The sequence below is a fragment of the Lytechinus variegatus genome, chromosome 2 (assembly GCF_018143015.1).
Source record: "Lytechinus variegatus isolate NC3 chromosome 2, Lvar_3.0, whole genome shotgun sequence".
Classification (NCBI taxonomy): domain Eukaryota; kingdom Metazoa; phylum Echinodermata; class Echinoidea; order Temnopleuroida; family Toxopneustidae; genus Lytechinus; species Lytechinus variegatus.
The window spans coordinates 16,737,729-16,761,914 of NC_054741.1; the positions used below are offsets into that span (position 1 = coordinate 16,737,729).

Genomic DNA, 24,186 nt, shown 5'->3' on the forward strand with positions numbered 1-24,186 from the left:
GTTTAAATTCAAATCATAATTTATTTTTTGGTTGGGATGGACTTGTGCTTTAAGTAGATGCACAAACTGACTTTTTTTTTGGGGGGGGGGTGTTTTTGGATGCATCTCCCTAACCAGCTTGAGAACAAATTACTGGAAACCAGTGATTGTGGTCGCGGAAACATCATCGCGACCCCTCAGATAAATCGTGACGATCATTCGTCAACTCGTTGTGTGAGTAAGGGAGTGTGTGTATGGGGGGGTGCGGGTTGATGTTAATTGCATTCAGTTATTTACCCAGTCTGCTATATACAGGGTGACACTAATGAACACACGTTCAAAACAAAATGTCAGGAATGTAATTCTTCTTCAGAATCTTTAAAATAGCCACATTTATTACTATCAGTACAGATAGTGCACATAATATTTTGAAGAGCGAAACAATTTTCTCCTCCGAATAGATTGCATCAGAACTAAATGCACGATAAATCAGAAATTTAACTACCAAACTATAAATGTATTTATCAATAACCAAAGACTTTTTTTAAATAAATGGGACCCTATGCTACCTAGCCAGGCGCTCTGCATTTAAAGAATGAATAGGGATGATAATAATGCACTTCCCGTTATACAACGCGTGCTGCACGGGAGAGTAATTCATATAGAACTGAATTGGCTTATAAAATTATGATAATAATAGTAGTAACAATGATAATAATGATATAATTATATTACTAACATTTAATTTATGAATATTTAGAGTCGCGAAAAACAGCAAGTAACATAGCGCGAACAATTTATGAATAATAAAAATCTCATTTACAATAATAATCACAATATAGTCGCTCATGAAAAATAGAGGTATGAATTACAAATCAAACCAAAGAAAAGATTCGATATACTCTGGGTAAATAAGTGTGTGTCATTTTCTAATCAATAATATAAATTAAAACAACACATACCTCTTAAGTTTCCTGTAAGTTTTATAATGGTTTCTTTGTGACCATTAAGCCCTTTCAATAACAAACTCAACCATTAGCAATGAATTTTTCTTATGAGAATTAATCGCACATATACTTTTCATATTGTCATACTTCTTAATGAAAGACCCGATGATATCAAAGTAGAATATAAAGAAATAACATATAAATTATCTTTCAATATTTACACATCATTTTCACAGAATTATATTAAAGCGTGATAATTGTATCACATTCTATCATTAAGATGATAAACCCCAAATGATTTAAATCCTCTTTGAAGTTTAATTTGATTAAAAAATATGACGGATAAGTTATTTAGCATTTATTCATACTAAATTATTATTTCCATAACATCTAAATCTTAAAGAACTGAGTCAAGACTGGATTAAGATTGAGTCTTAATTTTTATTTCGTCTAATCCAATATTTTTAAGTTATATTGAATAAATGCAAATAACAGTAACATCATTTCAAAGTTTCTATCTTTCATGATCATACCCCCCAAAAAAAAAAATTTACAAGTTAATATACTGAATTCTTTCTCATAAAAAACATGTACATTTCCCTGAAATATACATTCAAAATACACTTTACATAGAGTCTAACATCATTGTCTATTTATTCATAATGACCTCACTCTAAGGAATAAAAACGTGAAAGACATAAAAGGCACGCCGTAATCTTGAGTTTTACATTATATTTCTGCCGGTCATTCTACCCATCGCAACAAAAACTTTAAAAAGACAACCAAAAAACTCTTTAAAAATTAATACATTTGAAAGTTTGACACTTGCTTGCTATTGAGATAACTGCTGGACCGACATTACACAAATAACATAATGTACATATACGTAGGAAAATCCTAGTTTTGGATTAGTATGTGTAAATTATCACATGATGATGTTTTTTCAGTATTTTGCCACCAAAATCACTGATCCACTTTCTAACAATATTCTGAAACAGCCACGAATGAGTCGGGCTTCCAACTTAGATGAATCATCAATTATTCAAAATGAAAATGTTGAGTAAAATGGGTACCCCAGGCTGAAAATTATTTTAAAAAGTAGAGTAAGATAAAGTAAAACAAAACATGAAAATTTCGTGAAAATCGGATGAGGAATAAACAAACTTACGATATTTCAGCGGATTGACTAATTAAATGTGTGAAATATTCATTGCTTCAAATGATTTCATTATAAAAGAGACATAACATGCACACATCTATATGAAAATATAAAACAATTATGATTCAATGTTATAGATAAGAAAAAAATGGGTACATGACATCATCAGCCAACATATTAAATATTCAGGATGGCATTCGTACAACTATTTTTACGAAATATTGCTAACCTTTGAAATGAGATAACTTCATTATTTGTTATCAGATTTTAATTGTTTCTTTTAGCTTTGAATGTAACTCACATGGATAGTACTACTTTCAGCCTTAAGTAGCCTTGTTAGTTTAATTCTAAATTTTACTGAAGTTATAAGCTTGGGTGATTTCATACTTCTTTTTTCAGCCAGATTTTTTTTATTACTGCAATCAAAACACTGACGTATCGGTAGTAGTCGTTGAAATCTTGGACTTGTCTACAAAAGCTTCTTTCCTGCCAACTGTAATTGAAATTTTAAAAAGAGAGATTTGTTTGAAGAAAAAAAAACATTTACGCCAGCCGAGACGGAAGACTTTTTAATTGAATAGATTGCTCATAACATTGTCTTTGACGCGTTTTTGATTTTTTTCTCAACTAATCTATGAGGAAATGTAATCTTTGAGGAAATATCTATGAGGAAATATGTACAATTGTAGGTAAATTTGTTGAAAATATTGTCAACTGTAAGTTTTGCTGATTTTTTTTATAGCCATAATCATTCTTTTCTTTTAAAGCCTCTTAAATGTTAAATGATGAACAATAATAGTAAAATGGATTTGGACTATACACTGTTGAAAATAATTGGGCAAAATAAACAATACGGAGGTGAATATGATTGTATCTGTAAATATATATATATATGTATATATATATACATAAAATGACCAGTAGCGTGGTCACTTTCATAAAACCTTTCATTTAGAAATATACCAGAATATTCTATTATTTTTATTTATTTGTTTACATTTTTACTTATTTTGGTTTATTTATCAAGCAACTCTATCTGGGGAAAAAAACAATGTTCGCACTTTTTGAAATCATAACTCTCACAATGGATATTTTGCCAATTCTTAAGAGTTTAAAATCGTTTTTTTTTCTTATTTTTTTGTAAAAACCAGATCTGGCCTGATATTGATAATGATTAAGTAAGATGCAAGAAAGGGTCGTGGCAGGGTATTTTAGTATTGAGAAGAGATGAACAAAGGTGAACTTGGATTATTTAAATAATAATAGAAATAAAAAAATAGCGGTATCATACAGCTACATGACCAAAATATCTCTTTTGTTTACTGTTATCACCTTGTTTCACCTTTTACTCATTTTCACCATACAGGTAACCCGATGACCACTGAATTGTCTTTTTCAATAGCTTTTGTACGGATAACAACCGGTTCCAGCTGTCAACATGTTAAATCTCATTGCGGCTACCCAATCACCCCCCCCTCTCCCAGCCTGTAAAGACAAATTCAACTGATAATGTATGACAAATAGGCCAAATAATGGTCAAATTGCCATTTGGTCTAAACCCACTTTGTCTACAATTAGTTGGTCTATTTCCCACTTAGCCCATTTACTATTTCGTTTAGCATCTATTTGTGTTATAAGCTGGTCTAATACCACTTAGTATAATGATTAAATGAACTGTTTCAGCCCCCCCCCAAAAAAAAAGGGGGGAGGGGCATTAGACAAAATGACTGTTAGACCAGGTGGGTATTGAGTCAAGTGAAATTGGATCAAACGATCAGTGGACCATATTGATGGTAGACCAAATGGATTTAGCCCATATGTCATTAAATGATCTGGGGCCCGATGCAGAAAGAGTTGCAATCAATCGCAACTCTAAAAATTATGCGCAACTTGATTTTCAACCAATCAACAGCGCGCATTTGGGACTTGCGTTTGATTTTTTGACTTGCGTTTAAACGCAACTCTTTCTGCAACGGGCCCCAGAGAAGTCAAGAGGTGGCACCGGAATCTTTAAAGTGGTGGGAAGGGGGGGGGGGGCAAGGGCAGATAAGAACCAACTATTTATAGACCTACTGCTTATATACCAATTAAATATCAAAACCAGAATAATTACCAATTGAAACTTTATTCGTGTGGGTCGTTGACCGAAATCTATCAATCATCTAGCAAAGAAAAAAAAACCAAAGTTGGTGATAATTTATAGTAGTTTGAGAAATTCAACTAAATATGTATCGAGAGAGTTTTCCCATTCAAAACAATACGAATGAATTACGAATGGAAACATTGAATAAAATACAGCCTACCGGACACTGAAAAATGAAAACTCTTTATACATGTTACAGGAGATAGTAAAAGCAACATAATCTCAGTTGGGAATATAACCCCCTCTAACGATTTGAAGATTGTTGTTGTTGTTGTAAACATAAATGTTAAGATTAATATTAGAATGTGATTATAAATCTCATAAATTGAACTGATTTAAAAAGTAATTACCGAGTGATGACTCGAGATGGCATCAAAGTTTTGTTTGGATCGCCTGTATTTGAGCTTCATTACCTTCATGACGTCATCGTTCGTAAAACAATGAAATAAACAGATGAAGACCCCCTACAAAGTAAGAAAAAATGATATGAGTATGTGATCACTCGATTTAAGATTGATTAATAAGCTTAACTCTTATGGAAAATGATAGAAATGGAACGTCTCTGGCAGACAGAAACATACAAACAAACAAAATGAAAGTCAGAAACAAAGAGAAACAAACAAACAGAAAGTCTCGCCAGCATTATGCGATTTAATCATGTTAATTTAGCAGCCGCGATGTGAATTTGAAAACAACAAAGATGTAAATAAATAAGTAAATAAATAAATAAATAAATGAATAAATGAATGAATGAATAAATAAATAAATAAATGAATAAATAAATAAATTAACAAATAAATAAATAAATGAATCTTATCAGCAGAGAATTTAAAACATATATACATATTGGAAAATTCTAACAGACAAGAGTTGTCAGAAAACTAAAAAGATTTTACCTGGAGAGAGTTTAACAATGCGAAGGCATACTGGAAGAAGATGGTTGTTGATCCGGTTGCTAGGAAACCAAAGATCCATGTGATTCCAAGGAGTGGCAGCAATACCACAGCGGCTCTTGTTGATCGTCTGTAATATATACAAAATATACAGACAGATAAACAAATAAACGAAATAACATGAGAGATTATAAATGGCAGAATATATGCTTATCATCGCAGGTTGGCGTTTTTCTTCATCAATTTACTTGATTTTAACATTACACGTTCATATTGTTTCATTATGTGCTGAATTTTCTCTTTCTGTTTCGCTTTTCTTGTATGTTAATGTGCACCTGATGATAAATGAAATGAAAAAAAAATACAATACTTACTTGGCTTGCTCAAACTTTGACTTGTTATTAATAGATTTGATGGTCAAGAATGTCTGTAAGACTATCACGAGTATGATGATATTTATCTGAATAAATGACACAATGCAGATTCATAATGATAAGATAAAAACAATTTTTGTTAATTCCTTTTGATGATACTTGTATCTATCGTTGTGGAATTAAGCCTGACGTCATATTTAAAAATAGATTGGTCTCGAGATTGTTCACAACTTGTGAAGAAGTACTTGTACTTTCTGAAATTACTGAAGTTTTGTAAGTCTGTCTTGCCACCGAGCATTTCTGCCACATGACTTTGCAAATTTATTGAGCAAACTGATTTTCCGTCAATCAAAATGGAATACTAATTTACCTGTCAATCCTTCACTAAATTAAAGAAGATGAAGGTGATTTTTCTTAAAGAAGAAGGGGAGGATAAGGAGAAGAAGAGGAGGAGAAGAAGCAGAAGAAGAAAAAGTAGAAGAATAAGAAGAAGAAGAAGGAGGAGGAGGAGGAGGAGGATATGAAGAAGATGACGAAGAAGAATAAGAAGAGAAGGAGAAGGAAGAAAAGAGGATAATAATAATGACGGTGGTGGTGGTGATGATGATGATGATGATAATGACGATGATGATGAAGAGGAGGAGGAGGTGGAGGATGGTGATGATGCTCAAGTACTCACCCCTATGATGGCTACGACGGGACCAGCGAAAGCCCAGATTGCACCCCTCTCTCTTGAAAGCCAACAAGCTTGAGCTGTCCCGTAATAGTCGATATCAACCAGAGCGGTCACCATGACTATCAAAAAGGGAGTTCCTATAATTATTATAAAACAAAAATGTGTTTGTATCGAAATATTCTTATTATTGGCGTTTATGTTTAGAAAAAGAAACTATAGCAGTCCCTCGCTGATGGGGACGGGCAGTTTGTATGAACAAAATACTGGTTTTACTGGTCTTTTACTATATATGTATTCAACTGGTTCATCTAAGGCATAGGTATTTAAACGATTGGTCAATTGCATAATTTTGCTTTGCCTCAATTTTATAGGAGAGAAATTTAAAATGCATAATTCAATACATGGCGTACCTAGAAACCTATAGTCTGAGGGTCAGAGGGGTAGAGACTAATACTAAAAAAAGAGAGAGGTAGATGGTCACCAGCATAAAAATTGCTGACATGTGAACAATAACATCATGGAAATTCTGTCATGGGCACTGTACCCCCCCTTTCGATACGCCAGTAGTAGTGATCTGCAGATCATTATTATTTTCGCTTATAATGGTGCACGACGGATTCAAGAAAAATGAAAATGTATTGTGAAATTCCTTTCATGACAAAGTACCAACACGAAGTCTTTGTCGAAAATTGGTGAATCAAATACAGCAGTTTTATCCTGGACTCTAGGAAATTAAACAACAATTATTTGCAATTTTTTCGTCAGCTCCGAAACTGATAGGACGAACCTTCTGTCCCGGTTCATCAATATTCGACAAAAACCTCCCAGCTGTCCTTTGTCATATTTTGACAGTCACTTCCAATATATTTACTGCGTTGAATCCGCCCCCCCCCCCCGTTGCATTTGAATGCCCAAACTCCTTGCTAGGATTAGTACGCACCATATGAAATCGCATGGTATATCTTAAGTTGATAGCCTGTGTTCTTGAAGACACGCGTGGCCCGGAAGTAGATATGAATCCCTTCCGTCAGCATCCAAAAGAAGGTCACCAAGTAGAAGAAATGAAGCAGCATCGCCACAGCCTTACATCGTTTCTAATATTTTGAAGAGAAAACAACTTGAAAGTGAATAAGTGGAACTACAGGGGAGCAGAAGTCAACCAACCTCTTATGATTTTTCAATAATTGAAAGAAAAAAAACAGACTAGGAGAAAAATTGCAAACGTAATTTAATCTGTTTGTTTAAAAAAGAATCGTCAAAATACTAAAAGAAAATATGTGATACTGTCACGAAGCAGTGTATTGGGAATCGATCTATCAAATACATACAGAAGTGATGAGTGCATGATAATGTAGCTATCCATTATAAAAAAAATATTCGATTAAAAACAACTTAACCATTATGTTGGTGCAAAACGGCACATATTGTCTGTATTTTCGCTTTTTCAAGTAGTAGAAATAATAATAATAAAATGATGATGATGACAATAAGAATTAAATAATAACATCGTTAATATCATCATCATTATTATTATGACCATGATAAACTGTGAAATAGAATTATCAAAGCAAAAATAAATAAATAAATAAAATCAAATAAAAAATACCTGAGAATAAACATCATCTATTCCAATAATGAATATGAGATGACCAATGATCATAGCTGCCATAAGATTGAGATGAATAATGGCAGCCTCTCGATTATGTAAAGATCTGTATTAAAGAAGCAAAATATTAAAAACAAGACAATAATTCATCAGTAATGGAATAATAAATACAATGCATTAAATAAATGTTAAACTTAGATAATGGTCTATCTTTGTGCTGAAATTATGGGAAGAGGAAAATGTCAACATTTGGTTGATGTTGCATGTTTCTTATGTTTATTTTTTCGTTTCATGCTGATATACTTTAGTTATCAATCCTATATAGACAATTATGAATTATTTGAGTGTAAAATGAGCTTTTAAACACGTACTGTTTTATTGATTTGTCACTTGGTTGGGTTTTAAAAATTCAAACTCCAAACCTGCGTTCAGAATATGGACCCAAAAATCAGTAATATAGGATCTAAACAATTCAGCTGACAGACGAATTTCAATCAATAAGATATTTTAAACCCGATGGAGACAAATTTCAGGTACTTGTAATATTTTATCATTTAGATTTCCCTTTCTGCTACATAATAGGTTGTCATCGAATGATACATTGGCTTCTAATAATAAATTATATTACTAGACCTATAGGAAGTACAGACGGCGAGCAAGGAGACTTACTTCAACGAAGCTGCAATAATAATGAAGCCAATTGTCAAAAAGATAAGAGAAAGACCAATGCCGACTTGAGAGATGAGTTGAAGTACCAATTGATCCTTCTCTGAAATCTAAATAAAAATTCGAAAGTAATTAAAATTGATCTTGGCCTTCCATACAATCTAAATTACTCGGAATTAAGATAAATCCAGGCGGGTGTTTCACAACAAATAGTTAAATGTGACTTAAATTCATGCTTAATCGCGATACTCAACGCGCCATCTCGGCCATGTCGGCACGATGTAAACCAATGCGGTGATTTGTTAAGCCTCAAGCAACTGGGAACTTAAGAGTGCATCACAGGTCGTCTGTGAACAGTGAATAAAAAAAACATCTGGACATATATTCAAATCCTAATCAAGTACATTTCTATTTCTTTAATGATTTAAAATTTAATCCTTGACAACTAGATTAATTTTGATGAACTGATGTAATTTCCTTGCAAATTTAGCATTAGGAATTTGACTTTCAATAAAACAAATGATGATAATTTGTAACATGCGTTTTTTAAGGTAAAGAAATGATGTAGTAGGTCAATGATCTGGGCTCCGTAACACAAAGGTTTGCGATGGATTACAAATATGAAAAACCGCACTGATTGGTCCCTGGTCAGTATTTCAAACCAAATGCGCGTGTAACATTGATCTTGATTTGTCAGTTCATTTAGCGATTGATCGCTAATCTTTGTGTTACGGAGCCGTGTTCAGTATCTGAGTATAGTTACCTCGATATCGTTTATTTGTAGCAAAATGGCGAAATTTGTCAAGTGATCACATGAGCACGTGACGTGAGTAGCGTTGCTATCACTTATTCTACATCCTTCAGTTGACCACGCCCCTGTATTACTTTAAGGATACGCAAAAGTAGAATTATCAAAATGAGAGAGAATTATTTAAGAAAAAAGGCTGAAAAATCATAAATCACTTAAACGCCTCATCCGTCGCCCATAACGTTTAAAATGTAGATCAAAAAATGTAACTGTAACTAATCTGATTGAAGATGGTTTTCTGACACATGATAGTTTACGATATCATATTAACTCCTATTATTCGGCCAATTGATAAGTATACACTCTTAAAAAGGTTGGGGAAAAGGGCAAAATTTTTTAAACATCACTGGGCAACATACTGTCCATCCAACTATTGATAAAATATGTCTAAATTGGATAATGAAAACTAATAATTGGGTAATAGGTATGCTCGATTGGATAGTGCTTGCCCAGAAAGTGAATGGACCCATAATTGACCCTTGCGGCACACCAATATCAATGTATGGGGAATCGCGTTGGACTCCTTGGAACGAGACACATTATTGCCTGTCTAATTCGACAGATGTAATACCACTATATGGCATTTTGCTAAAAATATTTCGTGAGATTTAACATCAAACGCCTTTTCAGATCAAGGAATATTGCTGCCGTTGTTATTAGACCAAAATTAATGCATGATATGACTAAATTTGAATGGCAGGTTTAAAGGACATCGAGTTTAATTTCTTACTTTTCAGCCGAAAAATCATAAAAGACACAATGTGATGAGTTCCCCGTGTCGTCTTCCTGAAGAATGAAAATGATTAGATTAAATTAATCAAATTATAAATATTATTTCAAGATTTGAACAAGAAGAAGTAGGCGTAAAAGTGCCATAAACATGAAAGGGTGATACTGATTGACTCCCATATTTTCTGAAACTTGAATTTAGCACAAAGTAAAAAAACAATCTAATGGGTGTACGTTCTCAACCAATCCATAGTGGGTTATTTCCAATTCGTATAATGCCATTTCGTCCAATTGCCAACTCTTCTACTATCATTTGGTCTACCATCGGTTCGTCCACTATCCATAGGGTCTAATTGCCAGTTCGTCCACTCACCAATTTTGTCTAATAACCAGTTGGTCCAAAATAGCCATTTAGTCCATATACCATATGGACTAATTGGAATAAGTGTTAATTGTGCAAAATTAATGAATATGAAATGGATATTAGACCAATTGGTTATATAAGCCTATGTGGTGAGTGGACGAATTGGCAATATACCATCATAATTATGTCTAAGTTGAAGTTTTCTCGATAGAATATACAGTAGTGCACTGTGGCCTTTGTAAAACAGAACCATAGAGATATATATCTCTATATGAACAGAACCTATTACGCATTTCAGTGTCCATGAATTATGTATTGATAAAGAAGCAATGTAATTATAAAACTGGAGAAAATTAATAATTACCATTACAGCATATCCATTAAATAAGTTATAAGAAAAACAAAATTAAATTATAGTAATTGATAATGAGAGAACAAAATATTTACTTGACTATTTCTTAGAACGATCCTGATCGGTTCGTTGAAGGCGACAGCGCCCTCATCTGCCAATGAGACACTTGCACTTATAACTTGGCTGTTGAGTTCAAATCGTACATCAGATCTGTGTAGAAAATACACGTACAGAAAATTTCATAAACAAACATAATATTACTAATAGCATTTATGAGACGTCGATAGGTTTAATTTTATAAACTAGAGTTGTTGACTTGAGTCGTGTGTAAGGAACTCGAATCATGATTTGCTTTTTTGCGACTTTGTTTAATTCTAAATTTTCAAAATGACTTGGACTTGACTTTGACTTCCAATACCCTTGTACCCTTGGCAAAGAATGATCTTACGATATAAAAAGCGACCCTGGCCACGGCATGTATTTATGGCCCTGAGCAAGGCATTTGAATCAACAATGCTTTGTACCATACATTGAAATAAATTAAAATCTTTAATACATTGAAATAAATTGAATTATTGGTACCAATGTTTACATGTTTTTTCTAAATTAATTACTGTCCTTCAACACATTAGTATAGTCTATATTCATTAGTGTTCTAGTCCTGAAATACATGTATAAGTGTTAGCCTTTACTGAGGTTTCTTTCGATACATACATCTATTTTTTATTTCTTTGAATTATAAGAGCATTATTTGATTACTGTTTTCTTTTTGAGCCGGCGTTGCAATTCGGTATAGGCCTGTAGGCCTATTTAGTAGTTAAAGGGATGGTCCGGGCTGAAAGTGTTTATAGTCTCATAAATAGAGTAGAATTCAGTGAGCAAATTGCTGAATATTTCATCAAAATCGGATAACAAATGACAAAGATATTGCATTTTAAAGTTTAGCAATATTTTGTGAAAACAGTCGTCATGAATATTCATTAGGTGGGCTGACAGGGTGACCAGACGTCCCGTATTTCCCGGGATCGTCCCGTATTTTGCTCCTTTGTCCCGGCGTCCCGACAAACCCTTCCCGGGACGCCTATTTGTCCCGTATTTCAGAAAATTGACCAAATGTAGTTAATACCTTTAAAAGTGACGAATTTTCTTTAAATAACCAACAGATGACGAAGCAGAGACAACAATAAAATCGATAACTAAACCTTTGCAAGTTCTTCGGTGAATTTATTGCTAAATTGTACCCAATACATTGCAAACTGGCCTCCTGCCTCTGTACTGGCAAGGCAATTAGGATCGGAGCAGATTCTCAATGGTGCAAACAATGATATGATAAACAGTTTTTCCACCAAAATAATCACAAAATCGGCGGGAAATTTGTATAATTATATTATTGATTCTCAGGTTACTGATTTGGAGATGTAATCGGAGAAACAAGTTATGAGTTTTCATAACTAGATCTAGTTGTTTCAGCTTTCGTTGTGTATCATGCCGCGATGTCATCAAATTGTTAAGTTGACAATGCCTCACTTCGAAATTTTATTCATTTCTGAAACATTTTTTTAAATATACTAAAAAACACCAAATATCATGATTTTTTATTAGATGATTGGATTGTTTTTGTTCGATCTTTTCTTTCTTTTCTATCCTTCTATCTTCATTCTTCGATCTATCCTTCCTGCTTGCCCTTTTTGTTCCATCTATCTTTATTTACCTTTTTTTCCCTCTCTGTTCATTTTTCTTTCTATCCTTCTTTTTTTTACCTTTCTTTATTAAATTTCATTTTTTTTTTATTTCCTTGATTTTTTTCCCTTTTTCTTTGCTTCCTTCTCCCTAGCTCTCTCTCCTTTTCTTTTCGTTCTTTCTCCTCCTTCCATTATTTTCTTCTTTTTTTTCATTCTCTCCTCCCTTCATTCTTTCCTCCCTCTCTTTCCTCCTTTCTTTCATTCTTTATTTTATTTTTCGCTTATTCTTTTCCCTTATTCTTTCTTTCCCCTCCTTCCTTCCTGTTTTACTTCTTTCTTTGTTTCTTACTTTCAAAGAATGAATTAGGAAACATGACTTTCCTTGATTTTTCTTTCCTCCTTTTTTCTTACTGTTTTTCTCTCCTTTTTTTTAATTTTCTTAATTTTTTTCCTAAACTTTTCTTTGCTTCCTAGCTTCTCCCTCTCTCTCCTTTTACTTTTCGTTCTTTCTCTCCTTCCATTATTTTCTTCTTTTTTCATTCTCTCCTCCCTCTCTTTCCTCCTTTCATTCTTTATTTTATTTTTCGCTTATTCTTTTCCTTTATTTCCCTTATTCTTTCTTTCCCTTCCTTCCTGTTTTACTTCTTTCTTTGTTTCTTACTTTCAAAGAATGAAGGAAACATGACTTTCCTTTATTTTTCTTTCCTCCTTTTTTCTTGCTGTTTTTCTCTCCTTCATTTTGTCTTTGAATTCACACATTTATTTAACTTCTCTTCCTTTCTTTCTATATTCAACTCAAAGAATGGCCTTTTTTCTCTTTTATCCTTTCTTTCATCCTTCTTTCATTCTAACTTTCTTTTCTTTTTTCCCTTCATTTCCCCTTCATTTTTTTCTTTCTTCTCAATTCATCTTTTTTTCTCTCCTTTATTCTTTTGTTCACCCTCCCTTCCAATTCTTTATATAACACTGTAGCCTTCTTTGTTGATCTTATTTTGTCGATTGTCCCGTATTTCATTTTGTGAAATCTGGTCACCCTGTGGGCTGATGATGTCACATCCCTACTTTCCGTTTTCTTATGTTATGACATAAAATCGTAATTTTTTTCATTATTTCATATTTGAATGATATATCTCAGTCTTTTCTGGAAAGATATGCCATTCCTTCGCTATATGTCATGCAACAAGTATTACCTTGAAGATGTAATCTTTTTAATATTCTGATAAATAATACTGCATGGTACATTCTTCCACGTATAGGTAATTTTTTTCGGTTACTTCTCAAATGGATGTTTCACATAAACTCTCTTTCACCTCCATGTGAATATCCATGATAATTATATGAGTTACTGAACTTCTGTACACTTAAATGTAATAGGTACGCAGGCCCCTATACAGCGCGTCCCAAAAAAAACTATACACTTTTTAATTGGCCGCCAAATAAAAAATCTAGCACTTTGGGGAAAAAGACTCACATATATGGAAAGCCAATGAAGTCAACTTTCAAATGACACCAAAAAGTTGGAAAACTATTAATGCTTGAGCGAGCACTGCCCACTGAAACAAAGGGTATGAAAATTACGGTGGGCTGGAATTAGCCTTCCAATTTATTTCAGTTGTTGAGAGGCAAATCATTTCGAACTTGCAAAGTTAAGGGCGTTGTGATAAATTAATGATCAACCTTGATCAGTTTTGATAGCTTAAGCAATTTTTTTAAGTCATTAAATTGAACTTTTATCCATCAGTGAACACAAATTAAACTTTTGGAGCAGCATTTCAACTTCATCATTTGGATCTCTTTTGGGGCAGCATTTCAACTTTATCATGGGGATCTCAGCAATGTGTTCATGGGAGTCGGCCAGTCGGGAGAATAGGGGGTGAGAATCGTGAGATAGGGCTTAAGTGGGAGAAGTAGGTTGATGAAATAAGGGTCAACAGAATATTCAGCCCCTGCCCCCCCCCCTCTTTCCCACCCTCCCCTCTTGTTGAGAGACTGATGGCTATTCTCATGTACGCGTGAAGTCCAGAGCAGAATGTTGGTTTAATGATTAATTCTGAATTAGGGCATCAACTTTTTCCTATCAATCATTCAATCAACAATTTATCAGTAAATCAACTCATTCAATGTGCAATGTGATCAATAAAACGTTCATTTTTTTCCAATAAATTATTTCATTAATCATCATAATCATTAATTTTTTTTGGTAATCATTCAAACTGACCATCAGCCACCGGTCACTTGGCAGTTAAGTTTTGAAAAGGCTACAATCCAGGAGATGAGACAGAGAGAGAGAGAGGGGGGGGGGGGGCTGGAAAATGGAGATGAAGAGGGGAGGGTACCTATGACTTTTAATTTGTAAAAGGACAAAAAGAAGAGGAATGCCCTTTTAACCAAGTCTTAGCATACCTCGCCCTCTTGCTTGTAACAGGTACATGTACCATCACATTACTCTGACTCTCATGAACACACTTCTGATGTCCACAAGATGAATATGCTACACTAAAATTACAATTCCTGTTCACTCATGCAGTACATTTCAATTTAGTAATTCATGAAATTTGCCTATTAAAACCAAAACTTATCTCACTCATGAATAGCAGAACACCCTTAGCTTTGTAAGTTCCAAAGGACTAACCTCTCAAAAACTGTATGGCTAATTCCTGCCCAGCCTAGCCAAGCTTAGTCTCTCAGGAGGAGAGAAGTGGGGGGGGGGAGGGGGTAGAGATGGAGGGAGGGGTTGCTAAATGTTCTGTTGACCTTTAGCCCATCAACTTACTTCACCTACCTAAGTCATATTACCCCCTCTTCTCCTGACTGTCATGAACACATTGTTGAGATCCACATGATCCACATGATAAAACTGCACTAAAAATTGCAATTCATGATCACTCATGCATTAAATTTCAATTTAATAACGTATGAAATTTTCACAAACAACAAACTGATCACATATCTGATCTTTAATTCACCAAATAACCTTCAACTTTGCAAGTACCAAACAAAAAATCTGAAAGAAATTGGAAGGCTAATTCCAGCCCACCCTAATTTGCATACCCTCTGTTTCAGTGGACTGTGCTCGCTCAAGCATGAATAATTTTCCAACTTTTTGGTGTCATTTAAAAGTTGACTTTATTGGCTTTCCATATCTATAAGTCTTTTCCCCCAAAGTGCTACATTTTTTATTTGGCAGCCATTTCAAAAGTGTATAGTTTTTTTTGGGACACACTGTATACCCATATTGAAAAGAATTATATATTTGATGCCTACTCTACAATGTTAATATTATTATTTGACTTTTTTTTAATTTTCAAATATCTGCCACAAACATGATTACATCAAAAATGTTTTCCATGCTTTACGATGCTCTGTATCCCTGAGACTTCACGCAAAACTTGCAAGTAAAGAGCTGACTTGCCCTTTTTCTTTAGTCTATTGATTTGCATTTAAACAACTCTCTTTATAGCAGAATATAACCCAATGCAGCTAGGGTGTTTACTCTGTTTCTGAATGACATTACGTCGTTCTGTAAATATATTGAAATTTATTTTAGATATTCAAATTCGTGTTACTATGAGGATATTACATACTGGTTAATAGTGTTATGATGGATGTTTCAGTGTATACAGGAATTTTCTGTACCAGTTGTCAGTTGTTTTAATAGAGAGTCTTCATTTTCACAAAGAAAAGAAACGTTCACAATTCACAACCAAAATGACTTTAATATCTTTATGATCTATGATTATGATTGTGAGATTTGCTGTATTTCTTTACATTTCTGTGTAATCGGAAGGAAGACCCCACCCATAATAATGAAGAGAAAAATTCAATATTGATCTTGCCTATACACATGTAGGTGCGTATAGTGTTACTTTGTATTTCAGATATCTACCATGAGATATTGTCTACCTTATATTCCGACGGTCTGCTCCCATGAGCTTTTGCTTAAATATAAGTTAGATTGTGACTTGCTATCTTATTTTAGCCTTTAACATTGCATTTGAATGCAGTTCGTTTCATATCAAATACATTCAGTGAATTAACACTTTGGTTTTTCTTAAACAGATTATTTTCTGCTAAATATCATTAAAGGACATATCAATCTGAGGATATTACAACGTTATTATACTGGTTCACAATATCTCATGGTATATATATTCTTCTACTAACAGGAAATATTCTGTAATTCCAGTTGTTTTTTGCGAATGGGTCCTTTCCATTTTTCACATAAAAAGAACTCTCATAACCTTAGCATATTGACTTATATGAATATCCTTACTTGAGTTTTTTAATTCTTGGTCATTCACATATATTTGAAATGAAGAAGAAAAAAATATTTCATGCTGAGTTTGTGGTTTTTATTTGCATTTCAAATATATACCATAATGAGTGCTACTTTTCACACTGATGTTTTTGCCCTCATGGGTTTTCTTTTCCTTAAAAGCATTTGAGGATCAGATTTGACTATTATATTTAAGACCATGAAACTGCATTTAATCAATCAATTCATTTTATATCACTAAAAATCAACCTCAAGGAGAAACTCGGTTTTCCTTTCAGTCTTCAATTTTCTGTTATATGACATTCAAAGAAGTTTTTTAACTGGAGATGCACGACAGCTTGATATTTCATTTTTTGTCAGCCTTGCTCGGCCAATTTTCACTGTCGGATCCAAAACTAAGCCAAGATAGAAGTATCATTATTTATAACATAGTGATGGTTTCGATTTACAATGACTGGGTTTCCTTGGAAATTGTATGTAATTTGCTTGGAATTATTGCTCTATGGTTTTCACAGTATTTTTCTGCATTTCATACTCCTTTACCATTTTGCTCACATGCATTCTCAGGTTAAATTGAAGGTACTGTCGCCATAGTATGCAAAAGTAGTTATCTCATTTTGTTGACCTGAATATTTCCAATGATTGTTATGCAATTCTTTTAATTACCTCATCGTAATGACTTATCTCTTTATACTTTGGTGGTTGCAAATAGCCAATGATTATAGAAGCAAATCGTTTATGTTTGCTTGGTTACTTTTTGTGATATTCGAATATCACCTTACTTTAATTAATTCTGTAATTGACTCGTTTTACATTCTTGTACATCATTTGCCACCCTATAATTTGCTCAGCCAGTGCGTTTTATCAATAGTAAGCAATGCATCCTTTTCTACTTTTATACATAACAGGAATCCTCGCTCTATTTTCTACAGTTATCTCGTAATTCCTTATGGATGAACATAATATTGATTTAAATGATAATGGCCACTTCCAGCGTTACTTAAACCTGGAAATGCCAGAACTCCAATTTGATTTCCATCCTGAAGATCGTTCTATGCACTCCATATGTACCAAATACTTCTCTGAGTACGATACTGTTGTAAATTCCCGCAATTCAAAAAATAAACTCTTTCTCCTCCATCATAATATAAGAAGCATTAATAAAAACATCGACCAATTTCAGACATTCATTGAGCAACTTTGTTATGGATATTACGTTATCGGATTTTCTGAAACGTGGTTGAATGACCAACAACGATCCTTCGTAACCATTGACGGCTTTACTTTTTATACAAACAATCGGGAACACAAAAGAGGAGGCGGGGTTGGGTTTTATGTATCAAATAACTTGAAAGTCAATGAACTTACCGAGCTTTATGTGATGTCTGAGGTTATTGAATGCATATTTATCCAAATAGAATTACCTGATAAAAAACAAATAGTTGTTGGAGAAATATACAGACCCCCTAAAGGTAGAGTCCATGATTTTTTACATCGTGCTCAAAGTCTTTTGTCAATGCATGTTTTGACTAATAAAAAGGTTTTTATAATGGGAGATTTTAATTTGAACTTATTAGATCGTAATACCCCCTGTAATCAAGAATTTATAGATATGATGTTATCCAACTTTTTTATTCCATTAGTAACAAAACCCACACGGATTACAGATACGTCGTCAACCTTAATTGATAATATTTTTGTTAACGATTTTTCCCATATATCATCTGGCATCTTGGTATCGGATATATCTGACCATTTCCCAATATTTGTTGAAATTGTATGTGATAGAGTCTCTAAAGATAACCATATTAAACATACATTTCGTGACTTATCGGATGACAATATTATTAGATTTCGGGAGAGACTGGCATTGGTTGACTGGAGTGAAATATACAATATTCACGACGTTAATGTTTGTTTTGACAAGTTTATGGACATATTTATGTCGATTTATCAAGAAACTATACCACTAAGAAAATTTTCCCGATCTAATTATAAAAAAATACCCAGACTTCCGTGGGTTTCTAAATCGCTCCTGAAGTCAATAAATCGTAAAAACAATTTATATTGTAAATACAAAAAGAATCCTGAAAATAGTCATTTAAAACGAAAATATATTCGTTATCGGAACGTTCTTACATCCCTGTTACGTTTAGCTAAAAAACAGTATTTTGCTAATCAATTTAAATAAGTATAAAAATGATGCATCGAGTACATGGAAGGTGATAAATAATGTTTTACAAACAAAGAAATCGAAGGAGTTCACTAAAGAAATTATAAATAATAATGTAACGGTTGTAAATCCTGCAGATATGGCTGACGTGTTTAACAACTATTTTGTCGATATTGGTGCGACTCTTTGCCATAATATTCCTGAACCTGACAAAAGATTCCAATACTTTCTAAAAAATCCCAACCCTAAAACCATTTTCCTTACTCCGATCACTGAATTTGAAATTAAAAATATTGTAAATAATTTAAAACCTAAAAAAAGTCCTGGATGCGACGAACTTACGAATAAATTGTGTCATAAAACGTGTCATTAATGAAATTTTAACTCCCTTGACTTTTATATTCAACCAATCTTTGGTAACTGGTCTGGTTCACCAAAATATGAAAGTAGCCAAGGTTGTTCCAGTGTTTAAAAAAGGCGATAAACGGATTGTCAGCAACTATCGTCCAATTTCACTCCTTACTTCCCTGTCTAAAATTCTTGAAAGATTAATATATTCTCGTTTGATAAATTTCTTATCTGATAATCATATATTATGCGATTCCCAATTCGGTTTTAGAAAAAAACATTCCACAGTACACGCCTTACTTTCTTTTATTCACAAAGTGGCAAATGCTATTGATAATTCTCTGCACACAGTTGGTGTATTCCTGGACCTTTCCAAGGCCTTTGACACGATTAATCATGATATTTTGCTTTACAAGTTATCACATTATGGTGTGCGTGGAAAGGCCTTGGAATGGTTCACGAGTTACCTAACTAACAGAAAACAATTTGTTTCAATAGAAGGCCATAAATCTCAAATGAAAACTATTTCTTGCGGTGTACCGCAAGGATCACTCCTAGGCCCACTGCTTTTCTTGTTGTATATTAATGATTTTAATAATTCATCAAATGACCTATCATTTATTCTTTTCGCGGATGACTCGAACCTTTTTTTTGTCACACCGTAACCCTAATTTACTACTTACCATTTTGAATAGGGAATTGCGGTCTGTTCAGACATGGATTCAAGCAAATAAGTTGTCACTCAATGTAAACAAAACAAATTTTATGCTTTTCAGTAACTCTTTGAATTCTTTGCCGGACCATGTAATTATAAACAATGTTAATTTGCAACAAGTTAATTCCACCAAATTTCTCGGTCTTTACATTGATCATGAATTATCATGGAAATGTCAAATTGATTATATATGTAAGTTATCTTCTCGTAACACTGGCATTTTGAATAAACTAAAATATTTTTTTCCTGATCACATTTTAAAAACATTATATTCTACACTTGTTCTATCCCATATGAATTATGGAATATTGGCCTGGGGTAATTGCAATACAACCTTAATTGATAAAATATTCACGATACAAAAACGAGCAATTAGAGTGGTTAATCAAGTTGGTTTTTATTCCCATACAAACCCATTATTTTTCCAAAATAAAGTACTCAAAATTTCTGATATATATGCATTTCAAGTTGGTATATTTATGTTTCAGCTTTCAAGAGGTGAATTGCCTGATACATTTGTTTCTATGTTTCAAAGGAGCAACCTAATCCACACATATCCCACCCGGCTAAGTGACTCCTATCACCTTCCGCGTACTCGCACTCTCCTTGCTCAAAGAACAATCGCATTTGAAGGGCCCAGGTTTTGGAACGATCTTCCCCATGATATGGTACAGAGTACCTCACTTAATATATTCAAACGTAAATTGAAAGCGATGCTTATCAATTCTTATAATTTCCCTTTGTAAACTTTTGTATTCATGTACTTTGTTAATACGCTCTGGCTGAGTAATGAGTAATAAATAATAGTGATAGAGTGGCGGACTCTTTTTTACTTATTTATTTTATTACTTTTTTGTATTCCTTACACAATCGTCACATTTTGGCATTACTTTGTTATAATCAATTTCTTACCTGTCCTCTCCTCATTAAGACCGAATTTTTTTCTGGATCCTGCAGACTTAACAAGCCTTGCTTTTTTATGCAGGTTCCCTCATATTTCACTCCTTTTATTTGTCTTTAATTCCAAATCGCTATTCTCTTTAATTTGAATTCATTGTTATGCCTTGTCTGATTTGTATTCTCATGAGTTTTCTGATATTGTTTTCAAATTTTGTTTGTACTTGTGAAATATGTAAAATAAAGTCAAATCAAATCAAATATTTGTGTGAATAATATGTCTCCCTTATAATGAAATAATTTGCAGCAATAAATTTTTATATGAAATTAGGTTCATTCTGTTTTTCCTCCAAGAACTAGAAAAATTGGATTGACAACTGATTTAGTGCATTAGATATTTATTGCTGCAACTTATTTCATTATAAGGGAGACATATTATTCACACAAGTATGAAATAATGAAAAAAATATGATTTTATGTCATAACATAAGAAAACGGAAAGTGGGGATGTGACATCATCAGCCCACCTAATGAATATTCATGACGACTGTTTTCACAAAATATTGCTAAACTTTAAACTTCAATAACTTTATTTATTGTTATCCAATTTTGATGAAATTTTCGGCATTTTGCTCAATGAATTCTACTCTATATATTAAGATATAAATACTTTCAGCCCGGACCATCCCTTTAATCCTCTTACCGATTATTCTCAACCAGGTTTCCACCGAGAGGGGGCGGTCTTGTATGAAGGATAAAAACTGACACTAAGTGACCTGAACGAACAAAAGAAAAAACTGATAAAGAAAACTTTTAAAAATAAACAAACACAAAAATCTTATTACAAAGCTGGCCAGTCTCCAGATAAGATAAATAACCTTACTTCTCCACTTTAGTTTTCAAACTGTTCATGAAATAATAAAAAAATTGAAGACACATTCAATAACTTAAAATTCTGAAGGGTTAATACATTGTTAAATGTAGTTGTAAAGGATGCAAGTAAACAAACTAGTTGTTGGGGGTATCTTGGCAGCCTCCCAGGAGGCCATAATTCCCATAATAAAATATGAATATTGATAGAGAATAGAGGAATATAAAAGAAAATACAGAGAATAAAGAATGTTTTATTTTTACTTGGAAGTTTCATTTACCGGTGGCATTTTCTGGAAGGACCACGGTCGGGATGGTAATGCTAGTGTCACTGGAGTTCGAATCGCTAGATGGAAACGACGACCCTTCAAAGTCATCCACTGGTACAATCTCTATAGCAACGGCTGATAATAGGAAGAATGAGAAGAAGGAGGAGGAGGAAGGAGAGGAGATACATTGGATGGGGAAAGGGGTAGGGAAATTGAAGAGGATAGGGAAAATAGTAAGACGGAGGGAATGCAAACAAGGGGAGTGGGGTGAAAAAGGCCAGAAAATGAGAAAGAAATAGAGAACGACGAAAAGTTATCGAGAAGGTAAAGTTCAATGCATATATTTTGAGAGAAAGATATAGGAAGAGAGTGATTTAAGGAGAGAGAAGACGGGAAGAACGTTAGATTTAGGTTTCATTCATTCATTCACTCAAAACGTCAAATATATTAAAATAGAGATCTTGAGGAAGATCAGGAACTTCATATAAAAATACCATTTCACACAAAAGATGTGTTATTGCACTGTCTGTAAATCTAATATTCTAAAAACAGAGGTGTAATGAGCAAAATAATAATTGGGGGTCTAGATATGGCGTAACGCGTATAATTTCTAAAAAGTTGCGAGCGAACAAATATTTCGACATGTTGTTACGTGTATTACAAGAATCGAATTTTGTGATAGATTTTGACATAATATCCTGTAAATTCTATATTCCACCCTTCTCTCTTTCCTTTTCTTTCCTTCACTCCATATCTTCTTGGGATAAAAAAAGCCCCCCCCCCCATCTGTACGCCATTGTCTGAAATGTGTTGATTATCTAATATCATTATTTGGTAAAGTAAACATTCAAATCGTTTATGAAATATTTTATAATTCACATAAAAAGCCTCGTCACATGATTGGGATATGCACATAAATTAGTATGTTTAGAATAACATACCGGTATCGCCGATTGTGATCGCTGTTTTTAACTGCTCATCGGCTGCTAAGTCTTGAAGTAGATTGAGTGCTACATTAGACACTGCATTCTCAAGATCTCTGAGTTGAGTAGCAGCCTCAGAAGATGAGATATTGGTGTTTGAACTCACATTTCCTTCCGAAGTACTCACCTAAATCAATGAAGGAAGGAGACGTAGAATGAATGGTTGGTTGGATAGATGGATGGATGGACGGATGAAGGAATGAAGAAATTGATGGATATATGAAATAATTATTGATTTATTCAATTCATGGATGGATAGATGGATGAAGGAATGAATGGCTTATGAATGAATGAATGATTGAATGAATATATAAATGAATGAATTAATTAATGGGTGGATGGGTGTATATGAATGAATGACTTGTGATCATGTATGATGATCATGTCGATGATGCTGATGATAATAATGACGATGATGATGGTGACGATGATAATGATGGTGGTAGTGATGTTGATGATGAGGCTGATGAATTTGACGATTATGAATATTAGGATGATGATGACATGGAGATGTTCTTTCCTCAAATTTGTTCCTTCTCTACCATTTTTCTTTTTCTCTTCTCGTTCTTCTGATTCTTCTTTTTCTTTTTCCTCCTCCTCTTCTTCTGTTTTCTTTTCACCCTCCTCTTTCTTCTCATCCTCCTCTTTCTTCTTTTTTTCCTTCTGACGATGGTGATTTGTAATTGTAATATACGATGACGATGATTGCTATCATTTATCTACCATTCTATCTCAACAGTCTACGCAAGCATACATTTGTAATGAGGAACAACGCATTCTCATATCTTACTGAAAGCGATGAAATCAGATTGGCAAGTTCCTGTTGAACGACAGTATTGTTTGGAGTAGTTGTCTGCGACGTGGTATAGGTTGTAGCTCTTGTTGTATGGCTTGTAGCTGATGTTGTATGGCTTATAGAGGATGTTGTAAGCATTGTTGCTGATGTTGCATGGGACGTGCCTGATGAAGTAGGGGTTAACAATCTAGTTTTAGAGGTTGATGCAGATGTGGTAGGCAATGATGCTGCTGGAGTAGTGGTTGATGTAGTACTTCCATTTCCATCTCTAGGTGTAGTCATCAGTCTGGGTGTCATCCCCGTGGACTGTATATGTGAAACGATTGTGGACATGATACGATTCTAAACTTTCCACATTACCCCCCCCCCTTCCCGCGACAAAGAGTGTTTGGCACAAAAACGCTCATTTGGTCACCTTATTAAAATAAAATGCATTTCAGGGGAGCGTTTCATCAATATTTTCATCCGACAAGTTATCAGA

At 33.6% G+C, this 24,186-nt stretch overlaps 1 protein-coding gene across 2 annotated transcripts in view; it reads right to left on the reverse strand.

Moving 5' to 3' along the window:
- Positions 1 to 352: 352 nt before the first annotated feature.
- The window catches only part of LOC121407450 (adhesion G-protein coupled receptor D1-like), a 43,761-nt gene continuing 19,927 nt past the window's right edge, over positions 353 to 24,186 (reverse strand). For both annotated transcript variants that reach the window (XM_041598527.1, XM_041598526.1), the window contains exons 11-26: positions 23,700 to 24,011; positions 22,868 to 23,036; positions 21,939 to 22,061; positions 21,491 to 21,563; positions 10,792 to 10,906; positions 9,982 to 10,037; positions 9,207 to 9,327; positions 8,447 to 8,553; positions 7,778 to 7,883; positions 7,112 to 7,265; positions 6,175 to 6,308; positions 5,496 to 5,581; positions 5,125 to 5,251; positions 4,579 to 4,692; positions 4,199 to 4,247; positions 353 to 2,578 (exon numbers count right to left, since the gene is read on the reverse strand). In XM_041598527.1, coding sequence (XP_041454461.1) covers positions 2,508 to 2,578; positions 4,199 to 4,247; positions 4,579 to 4,692; positions 5,125 to 5,251; positions 5,496 to 5,581; positions 6,175 to 6,308; positions 7,112 to 7,265; positions 7,778 to 7,883; positions 8,447 to 8,553; positions 9,207 to 9,327; positions 9,982 to 10,037; positions 10,792 to 10,906; positions 21,491 to 21,563; positions 21,939 to 22,061; positions 22,868 to 23,036; positions 23,700 to 24,011 — 1,917 coding nt within the window. In that variant the 3' untranslated portion in view covers positions 353 to 2,507. The remainder of the gene's footprint in view (positions 2,579 to 4,198; positions 4,248 to 4,578; positions 4,693 to 5,124; positions 5,252 to 5,495; positions 5,582 to 6,174; positions 6,309 to 7,111; positions 7,266 to 7,777; positions 7,884 to 8,446; positions 8,554 to 9,206; positions 9,328 to 9,981; positions 10,038 to 10,791; positions 10,907 to 21,490; positions 21,564 to 21,938; positions 22,062 to 22,867; positions 23,037 to 23,699; positions 24,012 to 24,186) is intronic.